We start from the raw sequence: 25,365 nt of genomic DNA, 5'->3' as shown, positions 1-25,365 counted from the left end.
CAGCATTGTAATTCCATCTTTACGAGTGGAGATACACTTCAGTCCAGAAACTCCTTGGGTGGAAAACCAACAAGAATCTCTGACTTGGAGATGTTCTTCAAATCACTCTCAACAATAACTCCTCATGATAAATTTAAAGTAGCATGAGGTATAACCTCAATAGGTATATCCCCAACTGCTCTTGAATGCAAGGAGTTAACTGTGTTGAGATGTGGATGTTTCCACCAATATGTCACCAGATCGAAGCTTCTTTACCTACTTTGGAGAACCAGTGAGTCCCTCTAGTCCCTTCTGAATAAAAAGTGTAAGAAAACAAGGTACAGGTGTTACAGATGTTGAAGATTGCTGCTCAGTCTCTTCAAGATGTGGCCGTTTACCTATGAACTGTTTTTTACTATTTTATTTGAGTTTTTATTTGGAGGATCCATAAAAAAATGGCATTTTGGTGCCAACTGACCCCACCCACCATGGAGCCCTATGAGGGGACACACTACAATGTCAAGCAAAGACACTGCAGCAATGCCAGGGTTTCATGAGCACTATACCCAAACACCAGCATAAGATACAATGTCCACAATACCTGTTGAGAACATCCAACACTGGTACTTGGCTGACCATAACCCAGGTGAATCAGCCGACTGACCCAAGGGGGGCCACCCCTAGGCCCCCCTATCTACAGGAATTCAAGGCCAAAGTGTTGTGTTAAGGTTGGAACCCTCAACCATCAGGATCCTCTCCTTCCCTTCACAGATCATCACACATGGCAAACACATGGGTGGATATTTAGATCGTAGAGGAGGTAAACTGTAAAACAGAACCTTCCCTGGGAGATCCCCTCCCCACGTATAGGAATCCACACCGAGGGGAACTTGTGAGATGGTTAAATTAATGTTGCAAAAGAGACACTAATCCATGTCAATTTTAAAGAATCATAAAGCTGTGGGTGAAGGTATTTACAACCTAAATGGTATCTAACACAACACAAGAGATAAACAGCTCAGTCAGAGAAACTGAGTGTCCTAGGCATAACTACATTACATTTAAAGCCACTGACCAGAAGTGCAGCCAGTCAGTAGCACCTAGCACCTTACAAGTTACTCTCAATCAAACAGAAAATTAAAAATCACAGTTATAACACTTCTACAATTGAAAAATTTTAAATATGAACACCAAAATAACACTTAAGCAATTTTTCAAGAAAACATGAGTGTCAGTACTTTAAAATTATGAGTTCAGTTATGTATATAATATATATTGTACTCACCACAACATCGAGTAATAATTCTCCTTTTGTTCCATGGAGAATTTTCACCAAGTTTCCCCACACCTTTTTCCCAGATGTATAAAGCGTGTTGTCTCGCTGAACCAGCACAGATGAACTCACCATCTCCAGAGAAACAACATTTTTTCCACATTGTCCTGGGTGGTTAAACAAAGGTTTTTAAAAACGTGTTTTAGCACCACAAGACATAACATACTTTTCTACACATAATGCTATTCTTCTTGATACAACTAACACATTAATACTTTTCTTCAAATAAATTGTGCTACTATATTTAGAAAAAAGAAAAAACATTTATCAGCACTACAAAAGCAAGATTCTTGTTAAAAGTTACAGTCAAGTAACTAACCACCCTGATACTTTATAAATAAATAATTATTATTTCAAAATTTTCTTTACGATTTAGATTCCAGAAATATCACATTAAGATTCTTGAATGAAATCCTATACACGATCTACTTATCAGAATTTCCTACTACATTAGTTAAAAAAAAAGCCGTTTATTTGACATAATCTTTTTTTTTTTTAGTTTTGTTTGTAACATGTTTGAAACTGATAGACCGTATTGCTTGTAATATTCTAGTTCTGAAATGTAAAGAAATAAAAGTCTTTAATTAAGCATACTTGTTGACCAAGTCTTGAAGTCTTTGAATTGGTTCTGGTTCTCCATCCTTACCACAAGCTAAGACTTCTCCACTTTCATACACTCTAATCACTCTGTCTGCTGTATTCACCAGAAAACAGCTAAAAGAAGTTAAAAATCAAGCCATTTATATAAAAATAAAACAACTCAATTTGTGTGTAAAAACAGCTGTTTGCGTGGAGAAAATTTTTTATGTACAGGAGCAAACGATGTTTCAATCTTCTTCGGTCATCTTCAGGTTCACAAAGAAAGAAAGAGGTAACTGACCGATAGCTGACCACATGTTTAAAGGAGGTTGTGTTACTGAGTGTAGGAATGTAGAGGGCATGCTTACATGTTTGATTATATTTAGTAATATAGGTATAAAATTTGTATTTGTACTTATCTATGTAACCATTATATCTGAACTAACATACCTCACACCACTATGAACAGTACGTGCTCCTACGATCATAAAAAAACTAAGAAACTTAAAACAACTCAATGTTCAGAAACCTTAACCCATAGCAATGTCTGATTTTTGTGTCAAATATTAAACTATATATTGTTTTTGGCCTATTCATGTTAAGATTTTAAAAAAATTAAATTTCAGTAAAATGACAAGTTCATACATTTTTATTAATATTTATGTTCCCATTAATTATCAGATATTTCCTTGGTTACTGAAATAAGTAATTTTCATTTTATTAAGTCAATCCATAACTTAAAGCCTTATTGTTTGCTGGTTGTTTCAAGAATACAAGTTAGACGCAACAATATAAAATTGCCTTTACAAAACGTTAAAACTCAGCCTTAACAAACAAAGAAACAAAAAGTATTTTCTTTATAACTTGAGTCAAAGCCAGTAGAAATTAATTTCACAGATGCCAATCTTAGGAAAAATACTTCTAAATTGTTACACTATGTGGTGTTAAAAACAAACTATGATGCAAAAACAACTATTTACTGTATGTCCATCCAAATTTTACCCTTGTTAATAATTCTGTTATCTTTCTGAGCATAACATAAAAACATTTCATATTCTAGTACAACCTTTAAGTGAAAACAAACAGAACTTTAAGCATGAGTTTCATACAGCAAGTCCATGTACAAACTTTCATGATGTTTTATCCTGGGTGCACGCACTGCAGAAAATATTTGGAAACAACTGAAGTTTATAAAAATCTAGCTGCTAGAAGCCAAAATTACCATTTTAAAATGATGTTAGTAAACTTTCCAAGATTTGTAGTATGCAAATCAGGCATATGATGATTTGTAACTTATTCAGAAAAACAAATAATTGGTCATTCAGCACTTCCAGACACATAACCATTTGATTTTGAGATCAGTATAGCACAGGTGTTTCATACTTAAAATTAATGTGCTCATAAGATTTTAAAGTACCCTTGTCCATTCATCCAAAAACAGTTCTTTCAAAGAAAACTTTAATGTCTGGATGCACTTGATTGGACAAATGTAATCAAAGTCGAGTACAAATGTAGACCACTCAATTCAAAAAAATATGTTGACCAGTTAAGGATGGTGGAAGTTACAATGGTTCATTTAGCTGATCTGCTTATAACTGGCCTAACTCACAACATTCTTAAATGTATGAAAACGAGATCTTAGGTAAATTTAAGAAACGCTAATAAACAAAACATCTTCTAGATACATGTACATGATTAGTACATTTGGTGAGCAATAACCAAAAAAAAACATGGTTTCAGTTATAGAAGCACATATGCTGTGAGCTGTGGTTTATTAAGCTAATATATTTTACCTTTTATTGTAAGTATAGTTTACTGATAAAAATGAAACAACTCATTTGTGATTTGATTAAACAAAAAATATTTTGTATTACCTACTCTGACATGTGGTACTATTTCTAGATGTGACTGTCACTTTTAATAATGGTTACAGAATATAAGTTCTTCTATCATTTATAACCCTGTTGCAAGTAAACATCAGTGTCTATACTTTAACAACTCTCAACCTGAAAAAAAACTATAGGAAAGCAAAATACTTTACATTTTTATCAACCTATATTACACAGTCCAAAGGTTTGGCTACAATGCATAATCTTTATGGCATGTTTAGATTAAGAGCCCAGATGAATGGTGTTAATTATCTAGACCACACTTTAAGTTTATTTTAAAGAAAATAATGAGAAAATTCTTGAAACACTAGACACCACAATGGTATTAAAGTTAACTAAAAATGTTGACCATTATTGTGTGTTTACTAATTCTACAACAAATCTGTCACAAAAGCTAACTTTTCAATGCTGACTGTCAACTGGCAAAATATTCATTTATATCACATCCATTTGTCCTTGTCCACAATTTTTATTTCAAGGTCCTTTATTTAAAACTTGATGCAGCAGAATTTCCTCTTTATAAACCAAATAACAAACTAGAATAAAGTTGAAATAGAATATTTATATGGCACACACATACATAAACCTAATTTTAACTAACAAAACACTGTTTGTAGGTTCTTTTCTTGGGGCATCTTTACTCAAAATGATTATTCCTGGAAGCTCTTAATGACAAGAAACCCACTTGACATAAAAATGTATCTCAGAACGGCTGGTATGGCTAACACTTTAACTGATAAGCAGTGAACAACATTTCAACCTTCCTAGGTCACCTTCAGGTTAACCAATAAGACGACCTAGGAAGGTCAAAAGGTTATTCACTGCTTATCAGTAAAAGTGTCAATAGTCATTCCAGCCATTCTGAGATACATTCTTGGAAGCTAATAATGTTTATAAACCTGAAGTTACTGTACACCATAGTGTCAACAGAAACATTACTAACTAGAAGTACATTTTTCTAATATGTTTGACAAAAGTTCCTTAAGTGATTTTACACAATATCACTTTTCACTTACCATCTGATAAGTTTAAGACAGCTTTGATTAAATGCATCACAAATGCAGTCATATGTTAGCATGTCATTGCAAAGAATAACAATAATTTGAAAGGTTTTTACTTCTAACTACTTGTAAAAATAATCACACCAGATGCAAACATCAAGCAAGATTTAATAATATGCAGTGCATATGGTTAACAAAAGTAGCTACAGATAACATTTGAACATGTATTCAAAAAGCAACAACTATTACTTACTCTCCACGTCTGGCAAATTCAATAGATTTGATAGCTGTTGTGTTGGAAGTACCTGTTGTCACTCGAAATGATGCAGCCAGTTCCAAATTGTCAACTGATAGAACAAGGATCTATGTGAAATGCACAGCAGGTTTTAAACATAGCTAAAAAAATCACACAAAATAACATACATGAGTGCCAGCAATGAATGGATCCTACTCACTGTTTTATGGTAAGCTTAACCTCACATTTCAGTGTGTCTAAACATATTCTAATTACTCTGCACAAATGTGCACTTAGTTTGCAGAATGGTACAGCTGACTGTAAGGTAAACAAACAACATTTTACACAACACACAGTATTGTATGAGTATATGAAAGAATTATACTTTTTTGGTAATATTAATAAAGATTATTTTGTTACTTATGGACGTTACAATTTCAATGTTTTTTTCGTAAAAAATCAGATGTAAGAGAACAACACGTGTTAGAACATAATTAAACACTTGAAATCAGTAAACCATTTCATTCTCTCAGCTCGCTGCTCACACATCTTAACTAAAATAATGCACTACATAAACATTTAATGAATTTTTTCATACATCTTTCATTAGCAACGTCAAAGGAACAACAAACTGACTGACCAAAACACGAATCCATATACTCACTTACAATACTGTAAACATGCGAATTTATGAAAACACAAATTGATAATTACTAAATTAATTCAGAAAATATGGGAAATTACATCTAATTTCAAATTCTGAGACAAAACAACATGAATAAATACCTTTCCCTTGGCATTTCCAGTATAAACATATTTTCCACGTCTATCAAAAGCAGCAACTATGTTGACATCAGACTACAAAAACATACACATATATTTTACTCTACTAAAAATCTACAAAACAAAATAAAAACATAAGTTTACAGAATTGAATAACAGCATTTAATAAAGAACAAAAAAATTATGAAAAATCATAAATTATTTTTAATAAAACACATGTAAAAATGAAGTTTCAGGCTGCTCAGAATACTTTTAATGAATGTTATTCAACCAAACAGTTAAAATATTGTGTTTATCTGACAGTAATATTTTGAGTACATGTCCATTGTAATTCAATATTAGAAAAGACTTGTGGAATTTACAAAAAAATTATTGTACTTTAAAAGCAGCTTTAACCATTTCGAGGCCAAAGCACACCGTTTAGATGTTGAATACACATCTGCACACCAGATATCAAAATCTAACTCAAAATAACAAAAATCTAACTATTTCAAAATTGTTAATGCAAAGACGTTTTATGAATCATACTGTGTTAATTTGGTGACATTTCATACAATGTAAAACAGATTATAAGTTATATATGTCAACATAAAGTAAACAAGGTGGTTAAGTGATTTACAAATTTGTGAGAAAATGAAAAGTCACAGCTACTGCTGAAAAGAGTATTAAAATTTTGAAAAACAATCACAGATCTGGCAATTCTGTATAATCTCTTTAAATATTATTTTCTTTTCTGAAAATGTTTTCATCTTAAATTACATCTTCTATGACAAGACATGTTAACATTATTGTCAAATTTATCATATTCAAACAGTACACATAAACAACTATTTATTGAAAATAAACTATACTTGTCAGACATAAGTTGATTTCCACCAAGAATATTGTAAGTAAATATACCTGATTTGATGCCCTCTTTATTTATGGGTGGAAGAGATGGCTGTGACAATCATTTAACCAGAATATTAACAGAAGTATGCTAATGAAAATCAATTACATTGAAACTAACTGAATGCATAAAATGAAACATTCTGATTAACAAAAATAATTATAAGTTCTATGAAAGAAAGTGTTTTTAATGTTTTGTTTCAATACAGTGTCTCACAACAAAGTTTTTAGACAAACAACTACAGAAAACTAAAGTTATATGAATTTTAAGTTTAGCAACTTGTATTTAGGTTACAAGTAATTTGGTTACATATGCCTATGATAAAAGAAATTAGTGAGAATCTCTGCAATGAGATTAAGACTTTAGCTGTAAATGAAATCATAATTATGGGTAGTTTTAATTTCACACATAAAATGGGAAATGCTAGAGTCAAACTATCAGGGAAAAAGGTTTTTTTGGAAGCTATTTGGTATGACTTTCTTCACAAATTAGTTAAGGAACCTACAAGTACTAATACTGTTTTAGATTTACTGTTAACTTCAAACATAGAAATGATTGAGAGTGTGGGAAAAGGGGAAACACGTGGGTGCAAGTGATTATTGCTCCATTAGGTTTGATGTTTTGCTGCATATGGAGATGAGGATTACAGTGTAGTTTTGGTACATCTGCATTTTCAGAAAGCATTTGACAAGGCAACACATAAAAAGCTTGTAAAACAATTATCTCAATATGTGTGGGGGATAGGTTAGCAAATTGGACAGAAGAGTGGCTGCATTGAAGAAAGCAGTGTTATTAGAAATGGAGTTCAGTCAAACTGGATTAGTGTCACAAGTGAGGTACCTCAGGCTTCAGTTTTTGGAACTTTGCTCTTTCTGATATACATCAATGACACAAATGAAAGAATTGGCAGATGATATTATTAAGATCTTGAGGTTTGAAGAGGATCCTGCTGATTTACAAAACGATTTAGATCATTTAGCGAGTTGGATAAATAAATGGAAGATGTGTTTTGATTATAATAAATGCAAGGTAATGTAACCAAACCATTGTTATGAAGGACAGATCTTGGTATAATAATAAATCAATCTCGAAAGCCATCTAAGCAGTGTACTGTTAATTGTGGTAGGGTAAAAAGGATTTTAAGTTGTATCTACTGAAAAATTGAATACAAATATAAAGACGTAATAATTTCATTGTAATGTCACTGGTTCGGCCACATTTGGAATATTGGGTTCCTTAACTTAGAAAAGACCTTGAATTGTTGAAATGAATTCAGAAATGGGTAAATAGAATAGTGCCTGGGATGAAGGGGTTGTCATATGAGGAGAGGATGAGAACTCTTAAATTGTTTTATTTTGATAAAAATGGTTAGAGAACTGGTTGAGGTAGTTAAGATTGTAAAGGAAACTGATGGTGGTGATAGTTTTGTCCCAAAGCTACATGTGATGTGTAAAAGGCTTGATGCCATCCAGTGTTGGAATTGTGATAAAGGAAAAAGGTGAATGACATGAGCATGATATCTAAACAATAAGGAATATTACCTCAAGATCTGCTTGTTGGTAAATTTAGAAACAAATAAAGAAAAATACAGAAACTGAATGCCAAAGAAACAGATTCAAAAATCCAAAAAATTAGAGTTTATTCCATGCAGATTGAGGTTCTTGTAAGTCTAAAAATAACAAGAGACTATAACAAATATGTACATGTACAGTGCCTGAAATGGAGGGGTTGTCATACGAGCAGAGGTTGAAATTTCTCTTCTCACTTGAGAAAAGCAGAGTTAGGGGGATCTGTTGAAGTGTTTAAGTTTGTGAAGGGAACTGACAGTGTTGATGCAACATCTTTTTTCATATTTAATAATAAAGATAGTTGGGCTATGGGTCACAAATATAGGTTTTAACAATGTAGGAGTCATCTTCAACTACGAAAGTTTCATTTTTTAATCAGGGTGATTGGCCTTTGGATGTTTTAGAGGCAGTGAATTTAAGTGAGTTTATTAAAAGACTTCATAATTATATGAATGATTAGTACTGGCTTTGCGATCTTTTTTAAAGTATTTTAATTTACTTTAAAGGATGAAACAACTGAGAGGAACCAACAGGTCCCATGATGTCCAAAAATGTTATTTCTACTATTTGTATTAACACTTACAGTTATAAGAAGTCAAAAACATATTTCAGAAAACACATAATTCTTAATCCAATTCAATGCATTAGCCAGTTGTTGAGCTAATTATTTGAGTTTGTATTACATATTATTTATAACTTAGTGATCTAATTAATCAAGACCAGAAGATAATGAAATGTATCGAGACAGTCATACTGATCTATATTATCACACTTCAGGTTTCAAATGGTTCATGCTTTGCTGGATTTTGCATTCAAGCAGATTTATATATGTAACAATGGCTTGTTTGGGTTGAGAAAAGTTTTACATCCCAACATCAACTTCACATGTGAACAGGAAGAAAGCAACCAAATAACTTTTCTTAACCTCAAAATTACGAGAACCGATACACAATTTAATACAGAAATCCACTGAAAAATCACCCATACTGGACTATATATTCCTTGGGACTCAGCACATGAAACATAACACAAACTCAACATACTAAGAAACTAAATAAACACAGCCATAAAACTATGCTCACCAGATAAAATTAACGATGAATTAGACAAAATAAAACAATACTTCATCAACATCAATAAGTTTCCTCCACAAACCATAAAAACATTATACACACACACCTAGACATAAAGCAAAATCAACCAACAAAATTAAATATATCTTACGAATCAAAAAATCACAAAACCGTATACTGCTGCATACCATATATTCCCCGACATCAGCAGACAAATAACCAACATTTGGCAAAAACTAGTAACAAAATATGACATTCCAGTTAATACTAAATTTATTCAAAAACCAGGCACAAAAACTGAGGTCTATACTATGTAAAAAACTACACTGATCATCATACCAACATTATTTATAAAATACAATGTGATAACTGCCACGACTTCTATATTGGAGAAACAAGTAAATAAATGGAAACCAGATTCAAAGAACACGAAAAGTTACCTTCACACGTTTTCGAACACTGCAAATCAAATAAACACAACATAACCATAGAAAACACTCAAATACTAAATAAAGAATCAAACATAAACAAATGCAAAATTAAAGAAGCCTTACTTATACAACAACTTAAACCCAAAATAAACCAATACAAAGGAACACCTTTATATCTATATTAAAAAATAACATAATAAAGAATAAAATAAATAATATAAAATTATATATTCAAACATCTAAGCCTGCCCTCTACATTCCGACACTCAGTTACACAACCCCTTTCAAACATGTGGTCAGCTTCCGGTCAGTTACCTCTCACTTTCTTTGTGAACCTGATGATGACCGAAGGAGGTCAAAACGTTGTTCACTACACTACGCAAAATATTTTCTCAACCCAAAAGAGTCATTTTTATATATATATCTCTCTACAAGTGGGTTTTCTCGATATCACTGATTCAAGCAGATTGTTTTAAAACGTAAACTAAAAGAGACAAAAAATATAAACTTTTTGAATTACTAAACCTCAGAACAGAACAGCTGTTTACCTCATCATCCAAAGGAACAACAGAATGACTTCCCTCGACACTGACTAGGACAGCAGCATGTTTCATTGGGCAAACCAAAAACATGTTCCTACAATGCAGTTTTACATAGAAAAAATGTATCAGTATTACGAAAAATGTAAAAAAAACATCTGCTCAAAACAATGAGAAAAAGAAATAATTTATAGCATGGAGCTAACTGCATAAATATAATGGAAAAATCATCAACATTCCTAACGACCATAAGAAAAACATCCCATTACAAAACAATTACAAAATATACCAACATGCACTATTAAAATGGAAGGGTTCTAGATATGTGGATATCAAATATTTGTTTGTTGTTAAACACAAGGCTACACTACAGATTATCTGTAATCTGTCCAAAATGACTATCTAAACCCAATTTCAACATAATAAGCCCTCAAACTTACCTCTGAGCCAACAGGGGACACTTCAAATAGTATTAAAAATTACAACACTTTCTACATGAAAAATGTAAACATAATGAGTTTAGTATATTGAATGAAACGAGTTGTATATCCACAATGTTCATTTTGTTAGTGACACAAAGAGTATTTTATTGAATGAAATGAGTTGTATATCCACAATGTTCATTTTGTTAGTGACACAAAGAGTATTTTATTGAATGAAATCAGTTGTATATCCACAATGTTCATTTTGTTAGTGACACAAAGAGTATTTTATTGAATGAAATGAGTTGTATATCCACAATGTTCATTTTGTTAGTGACACAAAGAGTATTTTATTGAATGAAATCAGTTGTATATCCACAATGTTCATTTTGTTAGTGACACAAAGAGTATTTTATTGAATGAAATCAGTTGTATATCCACAATGTTCATTTTGTTAGTGACACAAAGAGTATTTTATTGAATGAAATCAGTTGTATATCCACAATGATCATTTTGTTAGTGACACAAAGAGTATTTTATTGAATGAAATCAGTTGTATATCCACAATGATCATTTTGTTAGTGACACAAAAAATATTTTATTGAACGAAATCAGTTGTATATCCACAATGATCATTTTGTTAGTGACACAAAAAAATATTTTATTGAACGAAATGAGTTGTATATCCACAATGTTCATTTTGTTAGTGACACAAAGAGTATTTTATTGAACAAAATGAGTTGTATATCCACAATGTTCATTTTGTTAGTGACACAAAGAGTATTTTATTGAATGAAATCAGTTGTATATCCACAATGTTCATTTTGTTAGTGACACAAAGAGTATTTTATTGAATGAAATCAGTTGTATATCCACAATGTTCATTTTGTTAGTGACACAAAGAGTATTTTATTAAATGAAATCAGTTGTATATCCACAATGTTCATTTTGTTAGTGACACAAAGAGTATTTTATTGAATGAAATCAGTTGTATATCCACAATGTTCATTATGTTAGTGACACAAAAGAGTATTTTATTGAATGAAATCAGTTGTATATCCACAATGTTCATTTTGTTAGTGACACAAAGAGTATTTTATTGAATGAAATCAGTTGTATATCCACAATGTTCATTTCGTTAGTGACACAAAGAGTATTTTATTGAATAAAATGAGTTGTATATCCACAATGTTCATTTTGTTAGTGACACAAAGAGTATTTTATTGCATGAAATCAGTTGTATATCCACAATGTTCATTTTGTTAGTGACACAAACGTATTTTATTGAAGGAAATGAGTTATATATCCACAATGTTCATTTCGTTAGTGACACAAAGAGTATTTTATTGAATGAAATGAGTTGTATATCCACAATGTCCATTTTGTTAGTGACACAAAGAGTATTTTATTGAATGAAATCAGTTGTATATCCACAATGATCATTTTGTTAGTGACACAAAAAATATTTTATTGAACGAAATGAGTTGTATATCCACAATGTTCATTTTGTTAGTGACACAAAGAGTATTTTATTGAATGAAATCAGTTGTATATCCACAATGTTCATTTTGTTAGTGACACAAAGAGTATTTTATTGAATGAAATCAGTTGTATATCCACAATGTTCATTTTGTTAGTGACACAAAGAGTATTTTATTGAATGAAATCAGTTGTATATCCACAATGTTCATTTTGTTAGTGACACAAAGAGTATTTTATTGAATGAAATCAGTTGTATATCCACAATGATCATTTTGTTAGTGACACAAAGAGTATTTTATTAAATGAAATGAGTTGTATATCCACAATGTTCATTTTGTTAGTGACACAAAGAGTATTTTATTAAATGAAATGAGTTGTATATCCACAATGTTCATTTTGTTAGTTACACAAAGAGTATTTTATTGAATGAAATGAGTTGTATATCCACAATGTTCATTTTGTTAGTGACACAAAGAGTATTTTATTGAATGAAATCAGTTGTATATCCACAATGTTCATTTTGTTAGTGACACAAAGAGTATTTTATTGCATGAAATCAGTTGTATATCCACAATGTTCATTTTGTTAGTGACACAAAGAGTATTTTATTGAATGAAATGAGTTGCATATTCACAATGTTCATTTTGTTAGTGACACAAAGAGTATTTATTGAATGAAATGAGTTGTATATCCACAATGTTCATTTTGTTAGTGACACAAAGAGTATTTTATTGAATGAAATGAGTTGAATATCCACAATGTTCATTTTGTTAGTGACACAAAGAGTATTTTATTGAATGAAATGAGTTGCATATCCACAATGTTCATTTTGTTAGTGACAAAAAGAGTATTTTATTGCATGAAATGAGTTGTATATCCACAATGTTCATTTTGTTAGTGACACAAAGAGTATTTTATTGAATGAAATGAGTTGAATATCCACAATGTTCATTTTGTTAGTGACACAGAGTATTTTATTGAATGAAATGAGTTGCATATCCACAATGTTCATTTTGTTAGTGACAAAAAGAGTATTTTATTGCATGAAATGAGTTGTATATCCACAATGTTCATTTTGTTAGTGACACAAAGAGTATTTTATTGAATGAAATGAGTTGTATATCCACAATGTTCATTTTGTTAGTGACACAAAGAGTATTTTATTGAATGAAATCAGTTGTATATCCACAATGTTCATTTTGTTAGTGACACAGTATTTTATTGAATGAAATCAGTTGTATATCCACAATGTTCATTTTGTTAGTGACACAAAGTGTATTTTATTGCATGAAATCAGTTGTATATCCACAATGTTCATTTTGTTAGTGACACAAAGAGTATTTTATTGCATGAAATCAGTTGTATATCCACAATGTTCATTTTGTTAGTGACACAAAGAGTATTTTATTGAATGAAATCAGTTGTATGTCCACAATGTTCATTTTGTTAGTGACACAAAGAATATTTGAAAAATTACCTGAAAATTGTAAATTAAGTTTTACCCATAAATTCAAACATATTAAAGTTATGTATAAAAATATCATCACCAGATAATTATTTTATATTTTATGGTTCAACTGAAGTGTCATCCTAACAGAAAATAAACTAAGTAATATAAATAAAAATGTCTATGAATATTTCAAATATTTAATCATGCCTACAAGTCCTGATAAGAAATGTGTTTACTACAGTGGTTCTTTGTGATATTTGCTAGAAAACTTAAACTTTTTAACTTACAGTTTGAAAAGAATGATGCTGCCCTTTTAAAATTGTCGAGCTTATATTTTAAGAGATAAGTCACATTATTTTTTCAAAATTTTAAAGCATACAAATCAGATTTCTGTTCAATTTTCAATTTTGATCACCGACATTAGGCCCAGCATGGTCAGGTGGGTTAAGGCGTTCAACTGGTAATCTAAGGGCTGCGGGTTCAAATTCCTATTGCACCAAGCATGCTTGCCCTTTTAGCCATGGAGGAATTATAATGTGATGGTCAATCCAACTATTTGTTAGTAAAAGAGTAGCCCAAGAGTTGGTAGTGGGTCGTGATGACTAGCTGCCTTCCCTCTAGTCTTACACTGCTAAATTAGGGATTGCTAGTGCAAATAGCCCTCGTATAGCTTTGCTCAAAATTGAAAAAAACAAACACTGACATCAAACCTTAAGTTTTTTTTACTTACTCATTCCGTGGATTAAACTGGACTTTCAATATAGGGGATGGAAAGCGATATCTATATTCTGACTCTCCAGTCATGATATCCCATATGCAGACAGTGTTATCTGTAGAAGCACTTAATAGCTTATGTCCACTACGATTCCAGCTGTTAAACAAATACTTCAAGATTTATTTTTATTTAACCACATATAAAAAATATACAGAAGACACCAGAAAAGATTATTAATCAAAAAATCACTGTTAAAAGATAATATCCAAAAATATATCACACTGAAATACACAGAAAAGTATTCACTTTTTTAAACATTAATATCAACTCCATTTGGTCAATAAAAACAAAATGGACATTCACATTTTGTACTGAGAGAGTGGTGCTTTTTACAAAAAATATTCTTCATGCCCAAGTAAAAGTATTTTAAAATGTCACTTTATCTTGTTTGAACACTTTAGCTATAAGAGAATTTCATACAAATTGTGATTATATTTGAATATTTTGACTTTTTACAGTATTTTATTTCTTGAAAAAAAAAAATAGCAAAGCAAAAGCTACTATTAAAAAAGGTAAAACCAAATGCCAGAATTTTCTAATCAAAATGTCAAATCCCATCCTTGAGTGTTCTGACTAGTTTTCAATGAAAAAACACATTTATACAATACTTGACACGTTACATACCTGGAAAACACAAACTGAGCTGAAGAGGACCACAATACAAGGGCCAAAGATAAAATAACTTGTCTCAACATAATGTGGTAGCACAATACAGTACTTTCTGTACAAATGAAATTCAGAATTTCGTGCTGTGGCAACTGAAGAAGTGTACTCACTGTCCAGGAACAGAATTGTCCCACAGAATTAACAATTTTATAAAACAAAACTGGTATCAAACAATGCCATTGGTTCTATGTATTTCACCAAGATATTACATGAACAGTAACTTTGATAATGAAATTTGGTTAATAATCTTGTAAATTCTTTATAGAAATGCATTATGTGTTTGAAACTTACTAAAAATACTTTATATTTCCAGAACTTTCTCAAATATCACAAACTATGAGATTATCAAAATGTCTAATGCAAAACAAATACTAATATGCAGGTGAACTCTGTCATGTCTATAAGAATTAAAATATATAACAAGTAATTATTAACCCTCTTTATACATATATTTAGGTAAATTACATGAATTTTTTTTATACATATACACACCTACAGATAATTATGAATTTTTAATACCATGTTTCTCCGATAATAAGACCTACCCATAAAATAAGACCTAGTGTGATTTTTGGGGATAGTTTCAATATAAGCCCTACCATTAAAATAAGTCCTAGTTAAGAGTGGCAGGAAGAGAAAAGAAATAAAAAAAAATAATTAATTTATTAATTAGTTTAATAGTTAGTTAATTAGTTTGTTTAAGTATTAATCAGTTAGTTTAATAGTTTTACTTTATAACTTCATTTTTTTAATATATCAAAATAAGACATCCCCCGAAAATAAGCCCTAGTGTCATATTTTGGAGTGAAAATTAATATAAGCCCTCTCTTATTTTCGGAGAAACACGGTAGTTAAATTCACTGTTTAACTTTCTTATGATCACTGTAATGTTCATGCTTGGTAAAAGTACATCACAGTGTAGAATCATCAGTCTGTAATTACAGCAGATAAAAACAGCTGTACATTGAACATCTAAAGACCCTATACATTTCATTAAGATTATACAAATAATCTCAAATAACAAGAAATGACTGTATTCAATTGATGAAACATTACCTTGTATAAATTTTTGTCATTCATACAGACTATGCTCACATAAATTGTTGAATTACAATCATAATAGAATAGCTGCAGATACTTACCCCATATGTATGATTTACACTATTTTGGTGTATTTTTTTAAATTACACATACACTGTAAACGAGTGTTTTGATTTGTTTTTACCCTGCATGTGCTAAACTGAATTTGGGGTTTTGACTCAGCATCACTAAGCCTGCAATATGTATTTGGTAGACAATATACAAGAGATTCATGATGTCCAGAAACCCACTTGAAGTAAAAATGTATCTCAGGATGGCTGGTATGGGTATTAACACTTTTACTCATAAAGCAGAGAACATTTCAACCTCCTTAGGTCATCTTCAGGTTAACAACCATACGAGCTATTCTGAGATGCAAGAAAGCATTCATTATTAAGGCTCAAATACAGTATTTACTAATCAAATTGAACAGGTGGACACTACAAAGATTTTTCTGAGCAATGGATGGCAATCTAGATAGTAAAGAACCGATCATTAAGGTCTAGTGGTTGTAAACACTTCATACACTTAGATGCTCGGTACACAAATCAATTGTGAAAGTTGCAAATATGAAAATATATCTGTTCTGTTTAAGATGTACTGGTAACTTTTCTTTACCACATACAGTATGTTTCACATGTAAAGCAACAGCCCACGTGTTTAACTCCTTTGTAATGTTGTAGCCAAGTCAATGTGTATAACAATACAAATAATACATGAAACAGCACTAACAAGAATTTTTAAATTTACCAACTGTTTATTTACAAGTAGCAATAACTTTAATATAACGTAACAGTCTTAATACTAAGTTGTAAATACTATGCTCTACTTTAGAGTTTGATTTTACGGAAAAAGGCAAATGTTATTCAGTGATAACTTTACTTGTAATCACAAGTTAACTGTTTCCCAATGAGCTCGGCATAATATACATAAATTAAGTATTTATACTGTAACTTTTGATGCAATATGTGTACCTTCATAAATGTTTTAGGCTTTTTGAAAAGATAGCAAGTTAAAATAAAATTTTTTAACACAGAACTTTTTACTGAAGATTTGTTTATAAAACTATTGAGTCTGTTTCTAGTCAGAGTACGAACTGATTTTAATGTTGTGATTAAAAATCCATTCTTCATCCAAACAAGCTCAAATATTATTTGTGCAATCAATCTCTAAATCCTCCTAAATACATTTCAGCTGTTTGTTTTCAATTATACTTCATATTTTGTCTGTTATTTTCTTTACCCTAACTCTATGGGGTCTGTAAATTTGACCAATCTTGTAACCATCATAAAAAAAATTAACAAACTTTGCTATTTTTGTTCTAGAATGACCACATATTATAACACAAAAATACATACATTTAATATCAATAACTTAAATCTCATAACATTATAAATTTATTATTTTTATTATATTAACCTTCCAGTCATGTTTGGTTAAAATTACATAACTTGTATTGACGAGTTGCATTTGCACTCATGTTACCATATCCAATAATATAAAACTGAACTTTAGTCTTTATAAAGTGACCAATCTTGGCTATGTTACAATGGACTAGTATTTTGTAATATACAGTCACATTTCAATTATTATACATTGTTTATGTATATAAATTATTAAATTCACAAATAAGGTCTTAAATTAATTTTTATTAAAACACAGAAAAGTTAATAAATGTAGCAAACAATTACATCTAATACAGGGTGTTCGGAAAGTCACTGTGCAGTTTTGTAATCATATGTCTGTTCAGTCTATTTCAAGCCAGCAAGTGATAGCGGTGTTTAGAAACAAAATAAGAAGGATCCAAGCCTGTACTGATGCCAATGGGGGTCACTTTCAACATTGTTTATAATTGTCATTCATATTTACCTCCTGTATTCTATATTGAAACATGTCTGTTAATAAATATATAAGTGCACAGTGACTTTCCGAACACCCTGTAGTTACGATAACCTTTGTATTCATTTGCTACTTGCTGTAGGTTGCTAAACCTCACATCTTGAAATAACTAAAAATATCATAAATAACTGTATCAATACCATAAAATTCCACAATAGTTAATCAAGCTTAATAATAAACCTGTCTTTTGTCTAAAACAATATGTAATTTGAGCAGACTAAAGATACAACCTACTTGCTTGAAATCTTGCTTTAAAGAAGATGGCTTTCAAGCACTTTCAAATCATTGAGAAAGTGTCTACAGGGACTTTCTGAGTTTCTGACTGGCTATTGACATGTCATATATTAAAGTACTTTATATAAGGGACTATTTCCAAAACAGAAAGAGATAAATGGGGCCACTGTAATTGATTCAGTGCGTAAGAAATATCTCAGCATATAGGAAAAATAGAGTTCTTACATTTCAGCTTGACAATATTAGCAATTTGATTAGGTACTTCCTAAAGAACTACAAATTTTGTATTTTGACATCACAAACATCTAACTGCAACTAGTGGTGCATTAAAATATCTTATGACATGCAGAAAAAAAACTCTGTATTTAAGTGTTTTCTAATATTTATTTATAAATTAAGAAATCAGTTAATATATAATACAATAATTTGAATTATACTCTATAATTTGATATAAAACGTATTGATGTAAATTCATAGAATAGTAGTTACATTTTGAATGCAAGTCAACAATGCAATGGTCTGTAGTCCATGACCCATTGAGATACGGTTCATATAATTAGATAATTTATTTAACAATTACGTTTGTACTCTCCATATCTAGCTATGGAAAATTATACATTTCATGTACATGCTATAAATTAACATGTAATTGTTTTTATCAGAATTTTGTATGTGAGTATACGGAGCATAGTTTCACAACTGGTTGATGTTGGAAATAGAGCAACACCTTATTTGACCTAATTGTACTGACCTCAGGGAACAAACTGGATGGACATGAGCACTAACTATTTTGGCTATTCCTCTTGTTAGAAAATCCCAAATAACAACACGGCCATCATTGCAACCAACAGCCAGTAGAGTCCCCCGTTTGTTGAAGGCACAAGTAACAGCCAGACTGATACAGTCTAAGGCTCCATCAAACTCCTGAAAATAAATGTAAAAGTTTCCATTCAAAATTTTTTTGTCAACTTTATAGCAAACTTTTGCAGAAAACTAAATACAGCTTACAAAAATTCTGTACTGTATTATCTTAATAATACAAATAAATGTTTTACAAACAGCAGCGTAAACTGTAAAGACTGTAGTAACAGTTCATTATTCCATGTTTGTATGTTGCCATCAGATACAAGTTTTTTGATGTTTCTGGAATTTGTTGGGGTTTTTTGTGCTTTATGGAACTACAGATTAGTAATACATTCAAGTACTTTTTGTCTCTTATCACCACACAATCATGTTAATAAAAATTTAAAACAATTTTGTTGCTTGCTCCTTGCCCTGATTTACAATATACACTGGCAAAAGTATGATACCACGACCTCAGTCATAATAATGATACTCTATAATGAGGTCTGTTCTAAAATACTGCTGGACTGACGTCATAAAACAAAATGTACTTTATTTAGAAGTTACAGGTCTGGGACTCCTTCAAAGTACTCTCCTCCCCAACGCACACACTTATCCCAACGGTGTTTCCACTTGTTGAAACAGTCCTGGTGCAGCTTCTTTTGTAATGTCCTCCAGCTCTTTCGTCGCATTTGCCTTAATCTCGGGAATCGTCTCAAATCTTCTTCCTTTCAAGGGTCTTTTGAGTTTGGGGAACAAGAAAAAATCGCAAGGAGCAAGGTCAGGTGAGTAGGGAGGGTGGGGAAGAACAGTGATCGAGTGTTTGGCCAAAAACTTACGAGTTCTGAGAGCTGAATTTCGCAGCAATGCGGTGCATCTTCAATTTTTCAATCAAAATCTCGTAACAAGATCCAACTGATATCCCACACTCTTCAGCAAGCTCCCTGACAGTTAGACGTCGATTTGCCTGCACCAAGGTGTTGATTTTGTCGACGTGTGGGTCGTCAGTTGACGTGGAAGGACGTCTAGGACGCTCATCATCTTCAATGGACTGTCGACCATTCTTAAAACGTTCATGCCACTTGAAACATGCCGTACGCTTCATAGCAACATCACCGTAAGCCGTGTTAAGCATAGCTAAAGTTTCAGTCACAGATTTTCCAAGTTTAACACAAAATTTCACAGCAAGTCGTTACTCCTTCAGGTCATTCATTCTGAAATCCGCCAAACGAAAAAATTGCACTTCACTTAAAACTGCGTAGCTAATACACAAATGAAGATATCTGCAATCGGGAAATGGCGTCGTAATCAGCTGATCTGTGCGAACCTAGCAACACCAAGTGGATTCCCCTGGAACCAACTGGAGCCGCACAATTCAAACAGTCCGCGTATTTTTGAACAGCCCTCAGTATAACACAACCGTCTTTCAAGAAAAACACAGAAACTGACCAGAAAAGCCACATTCAATTTCTTAAATATTTGTAGACTTCTATGAAAAGAAGGGAGAATCAGAATATAATAACTGAATTATTAACTTTTAGTTTGAGCCTAAAGTAAAGAACAAACTATTACAGATCAATACCACTATTCACAAATTCAGGTTTCCTGTATCAATATGCATCTCAAAACCTTAGTACTGTAATACATCAATGAATCATAACAGGTCTACAATAAATTCTTAACCTTTCAAAAAAATATTTTAAAATTTGTGCAGTTTTCTTTTTTTTTCACTGAAAAGTCCATATTTTTTAATTATGCCTCTCTTAACTTTTCACTTACTAATTTTCTCAACCCGTGACCCCACTGTTGCTAAACAAAATCCATATTGATAAAGCCTATCACATGTTGTTGTATAATTTGTTTTGCACCATTATTATAATTTATTTACCTTTATCTAACGAATGAAACTCAGTGATTTACCATAAGCTAAAATCACTACTTTTGAATACTAGTGAATTTATGTAACTCTTATTTGTGTTGCCCTAAAATCCTAAAAAAAAAAGCTCTTTCAGTCAGGCGATCAGAAAAGTGCAAACAATCACATGGGAAGTTATACTAACACAAAGTGAAACGGTTACATTCATTGTACATTTGCCCTCAAAGCCATGTTAAATAAACACAATCAGACTTAAAAGTTGGCTTTAAAGTATAAACATCATTTACCAAAATAAAAATAGGAGTTAAACAAAATGTCAAATCTAAAATTAATAACAGCGTGGTGTAGTTAAGAAAAACTTACTATTACAAACAGTCTTTTACATAATGAAATAAGATTAGAGAAGATTAGAAAAATTGTCACCCATAAACTCACAATATAATTTGCATGCAACATCACAGTGCTCAAGCAAAATGCAAAGATAAAACGAAGTTGACCACACCTATATCTTCACTTTAGGTCAGCTTAATAACGCTTTTATTTTTACTTATGAGTGCATAAGTAACACCCATAATATAAAGATGTAGGAAAAATATTATAATGCTAATATAAAATACAAATATGTCATATCTCAAAGTAAAACACATTTATCAGAAAGAAAAAAAAAATCTTTATCTTTCATAATGCATGGCTGAAAAAAATTATATTTTGAAACCTTATTTTTTGTTCATTACAAAATTAAGATTTAAAACCATCATGTACACTTTAGAACATTGTTTAAAATTTTTAATTTGAAGACAATGTAAATAATGTGTTTATTCAAAGGTTAAGTTATATGTAATAATAAACAACAGATAAATTCCAGAGATAGTTAATCTTATACTTAAGCAGACTAAATGCTGTAAAGTATTACTGAAATTCTCACCAAAAATTTCAATGATAAAGCTTAATACTTTAAAATTATTATAAGTCCAGTTAGTCACTGTATAGACGAATAACAGCACCTTGGTTTAAATTCAAGTTTTTGTTTAAGAATCATTAATTTCTTACCTCTGGAAAATTCTGGCCAAAAGATTCTGAAATTCAAAAACATCAAAATATTCATTGTACTGCTGAAAACAAACTATACTTTATAAAACATGTTATTTTATTTGATTATGTGTGAACTCACAGTGCTTATTAACATGATACATATATAATTATCTAACTTCATACTAATACAACTTCTAAATCTATCAACATGAGATTTCTTAGAACATATTTTTGCTTGCTTGCTTGATTAATCAAATTCAGAGCTTCAGTAAGATTTGCTTGTTGAAAATTCCAAAGCTACACAATGATCTGCTTATTACGATATAAAAAAAACAACAATTTTTAGCCTCAAAAGTCCATTGGCTTAGCATTGAGCCACTAAAAAAGTAAAATAAAAATATATACTTCAGATTGATGTGAATAATTAACATTACAATTTTAATTCCAACAGAAATTCTTTACAGAAGTCATTTCAATACAACTTCAAACAATGAACACAAAACTAGGTTTATACACATTAATGAATAAATATTGAAACAATTTAATTTTGATTTACTATGAGAAGCTTCATATTTTGAAACATTGAAAACATAACAATGTCACCAAAGTAACAATATGTGTGGATTTTACTAAAATATGAAGCTTTTCACAAGCATTTTGAATCTCTTTATGTATCATGCAAAAAATAATGCATCTTTTATCTTCAATATCACACTGCAGAAAAAAGCCATGTTTGTAGTTTATGTCTCAAACACTCAACTTATAAACACACTTACCCCTTAAAGTTAAGCTACTATCCTAGATATTTGGCAACCTCTGTTAATTATTATTTGTATTCATTGCACTGTTACATAAATTACTTACTCTTTTGGAGTACATTCATCACACACACAAAATAGCAGTATTAAGATTTATAACTCAAAATAAACGATAAACTTACACTATTAGCAGTGGTTGTAGGTTTATTAAATGTATTGTAATTATTCTTGGCTATTACTTTCAAAACTAAACTGCACAATAACTCAAAATATCCCTGTTACTTTAAGAATATTTCAACTGAAAAATTTAATACTGTAATTAAGTGATGGCTCAAGGTTTTCTCCTGAATTTACAAACATTAACAAAAGTAAAATCTATTCAGGTGTCCATACAACAGATATAGATGCAATACTAATTACTTTAATATTTCATTCTATATCTAATTCATCATTTTATACATTTTACATTTTAAAACTTTGCATTCAGAGTGTAATCTTTCTGTACTCTAACAATGGGTACAATTTAAGGTTTCATCAATCATGTCATTTACGTAATTAATCTTGCAATTAGTCTAAATACTAATAAACAATATACATGACAAAGTTTTCAACATTTCTAGGTTTTGTAAAAATTGTGTGCTAATAAAGCAAATTAATTTAATTTGTATTCTGATGAAAATAATTTTTTTTATCCTTTGTTGTTAATTTATTTTAGCAGATTCACTTAAACTTCTAAGTTTAAAAGGCTATAACTTGTATCTACTTACTATTTAAACAACACGCAATTCTAACAGATAAATCTCTCCTGTAACCAAATCTTAAATAAACGCATTTACTTTTCATTAGTACGACAACAACCCCATAAGAATATGAAGTGCTGATGACTATTAGTACTTGTATTAACATAATTATAAAAACTGTATTTATATTATTAATTTCATAATACATTTGGTGTATATTAATTATTACTATTAGGTTCGAACTGTAAAAAGTAATACATTCTAACAACTCTACAGTGTTCAAGATAATTTATATTTTGAAATTAAGCAGCAAATAAAAACTCTAATGTATTTAAACTTAATTATGATATTCAACAAAAGTAATTGAATTAGGAACTAAACTTTACCGAGCAATTCCAAATTCATGATCCTCTTTCAAACATATCACGCGAACCTATCGCCATCTCGGGTGTAATTGTCTACTGCATAACACTAAATCAGCAATACCAATAAAATGTGATTCATATTTACATCCAAAGACGGTATTATTTTATATGATTTTTATACGATTTAATTCAATATTTGATTTATTTTAAAATACATTTGTTTTATTATATGCTAATATAATTAGCATATATTATATGCCTAATCACGCCAGTTTCTCTAAGAAAAAACAAAAGACTGGAGCACTCATCATCTGACAAAACATATCACTGTAACAGAAGTCGTAACTGCTATTAACAACACAAAAACAAAGCCCCTGGAGAAGATGGTATTCAAGCTATCCTCCTAAAACAAGGCACTCAGAGATTATACGAACACCTAACAGCGTTATTTAATCTCTTACTATCAGCTGGATATATCCCCGTTTCTTGGAAGGAAGCAATAATATTAATGTTCCAGAAAGAAGGAAAGCCAGCGAATAAACCAAACAACTACCGCCCGATTAGCCTAACCAGTTGTATTGGCAAAGTATTAGAGAGGATAATTAGTAATCGTCTGTCAGTTTACTTAGAAGAAACTTCAAAATTACCAGAAATTCAAAACGGATTTCGAAAAAACCGCCAAACTACAGACCACCTGATTCGACTTACAGAATCAATTACCGACAGCTTCAACAAAAAAGAATGCACTGTAGCTTGCTTTCTCGACATTGAGAAAGCATTTGACACAGTGTGGCATAACGGCTTACGACATAAATTGCTTGAAATGGCATTACCCCAGGAAACTATTCGCTGGCTGTCCAACTTCCCGGATAACAGAATGTGTAAAGTAAATGTAAATGGGGCCCACTCAGGGTCCTTTTCATCCGAAGCAGGAGTCCCGCAGGGAGGGGTTGTTAGCCCTATATTATTTATCATGTACGTGAGTAATATGCCTCTGTCGGACCTAAATTTAGGTTATGCATCACAGTTCGCTGACGATGTAGCAGTCTGGAAAAGTGCCCCCCTCCGTCAATAGCAGCAACGAACCTACAACCAGTCCTAAATAACATCGAAGAATACTGCCAGAAATACAGAATCAAAATTAATATTCCAAAAACCCAAGTCATAGTATTCAGCAGACTGAATAAGCTGAAAAAAGATCCACCAAAACTCTATATGAATGGATCACTTTTACTGACTGCTACTTCTGCTAAATTTCTAGGTCTAACCTATGACTCAAAATTAACGTGGCTACCACATATTAAAAATGTACTGATACGAATCTGGAAAAGAGCAAACTATGCAAGAAGTCTTTCAGGTAAAATCCAAGGAACATCACCAGACAACATACTTAAAATCTACAAAACGTACATTAGACCAACAATAGAATATGCATCACCTGCCT

General features: G+C 31.0%; 1 protein-coding gene across 1 annotated transcript; it reads right to left on the bottom strand.

Moving 5' to 3' along the window:
* Positions 1 to 1,217: 1,217 nt before the first annotated feature.
* LOC143243742 (retinoblastoma-binding protein 5 homolog) lies at positions 1,218 to 24,039 on the bottom strand. The gene is made up of 9 exons (XM_076487378.1): positions 23,943 to 24,039; positions 22,077 to 22,102; positions 19,059 to 19,231; positions 14,384 to 14,524; positions 10,309 to 10,396; positions 5,803 to 5,874; positions 5,035 to 5,144; positions 1,907 to 2,026; positions 1,218 to 1,419 (listed from the first exon to the last, which is right to left on the bottom strand). The coding sequence occupies exons 1-9, from the start codon at positions 23,959 to 23,961 to the stop codon at positions 1,233 to 1,235; spliced, it is 936 nt and encodes a 311-aa protein (XP_076343493.1). The 5' UTR covers positions 23,962 to 24,039; the 3' UTR covers positions 1,218 to 1,232.
* Positions 24,040 to 25,365: the final 1,326 nt, after the last annotated feature.

The sequence above is a fragment of the Tachypleus tridentatus genome, unplaced genomic scaffold (genome assembly GCF_004210375.1).
Source record: "Tachypleus tridentatus isolate NWPU-2018 unplaced genomic scaffold, ASM421037v1 tig00692337_pilon, whole genome shotgun sequence".
NCBI classification, from domain to species: Eukaryota; Metazoa; Arthropoda; class Merostomata; order Xiphosura; family Limulidae; genus Tachypleus; species Tachypleus tridentatus.
Note: the sequence above shows the minus strand (reverse complement) of the source record. Positions and strands in the feature narration are given on the sequence as shown.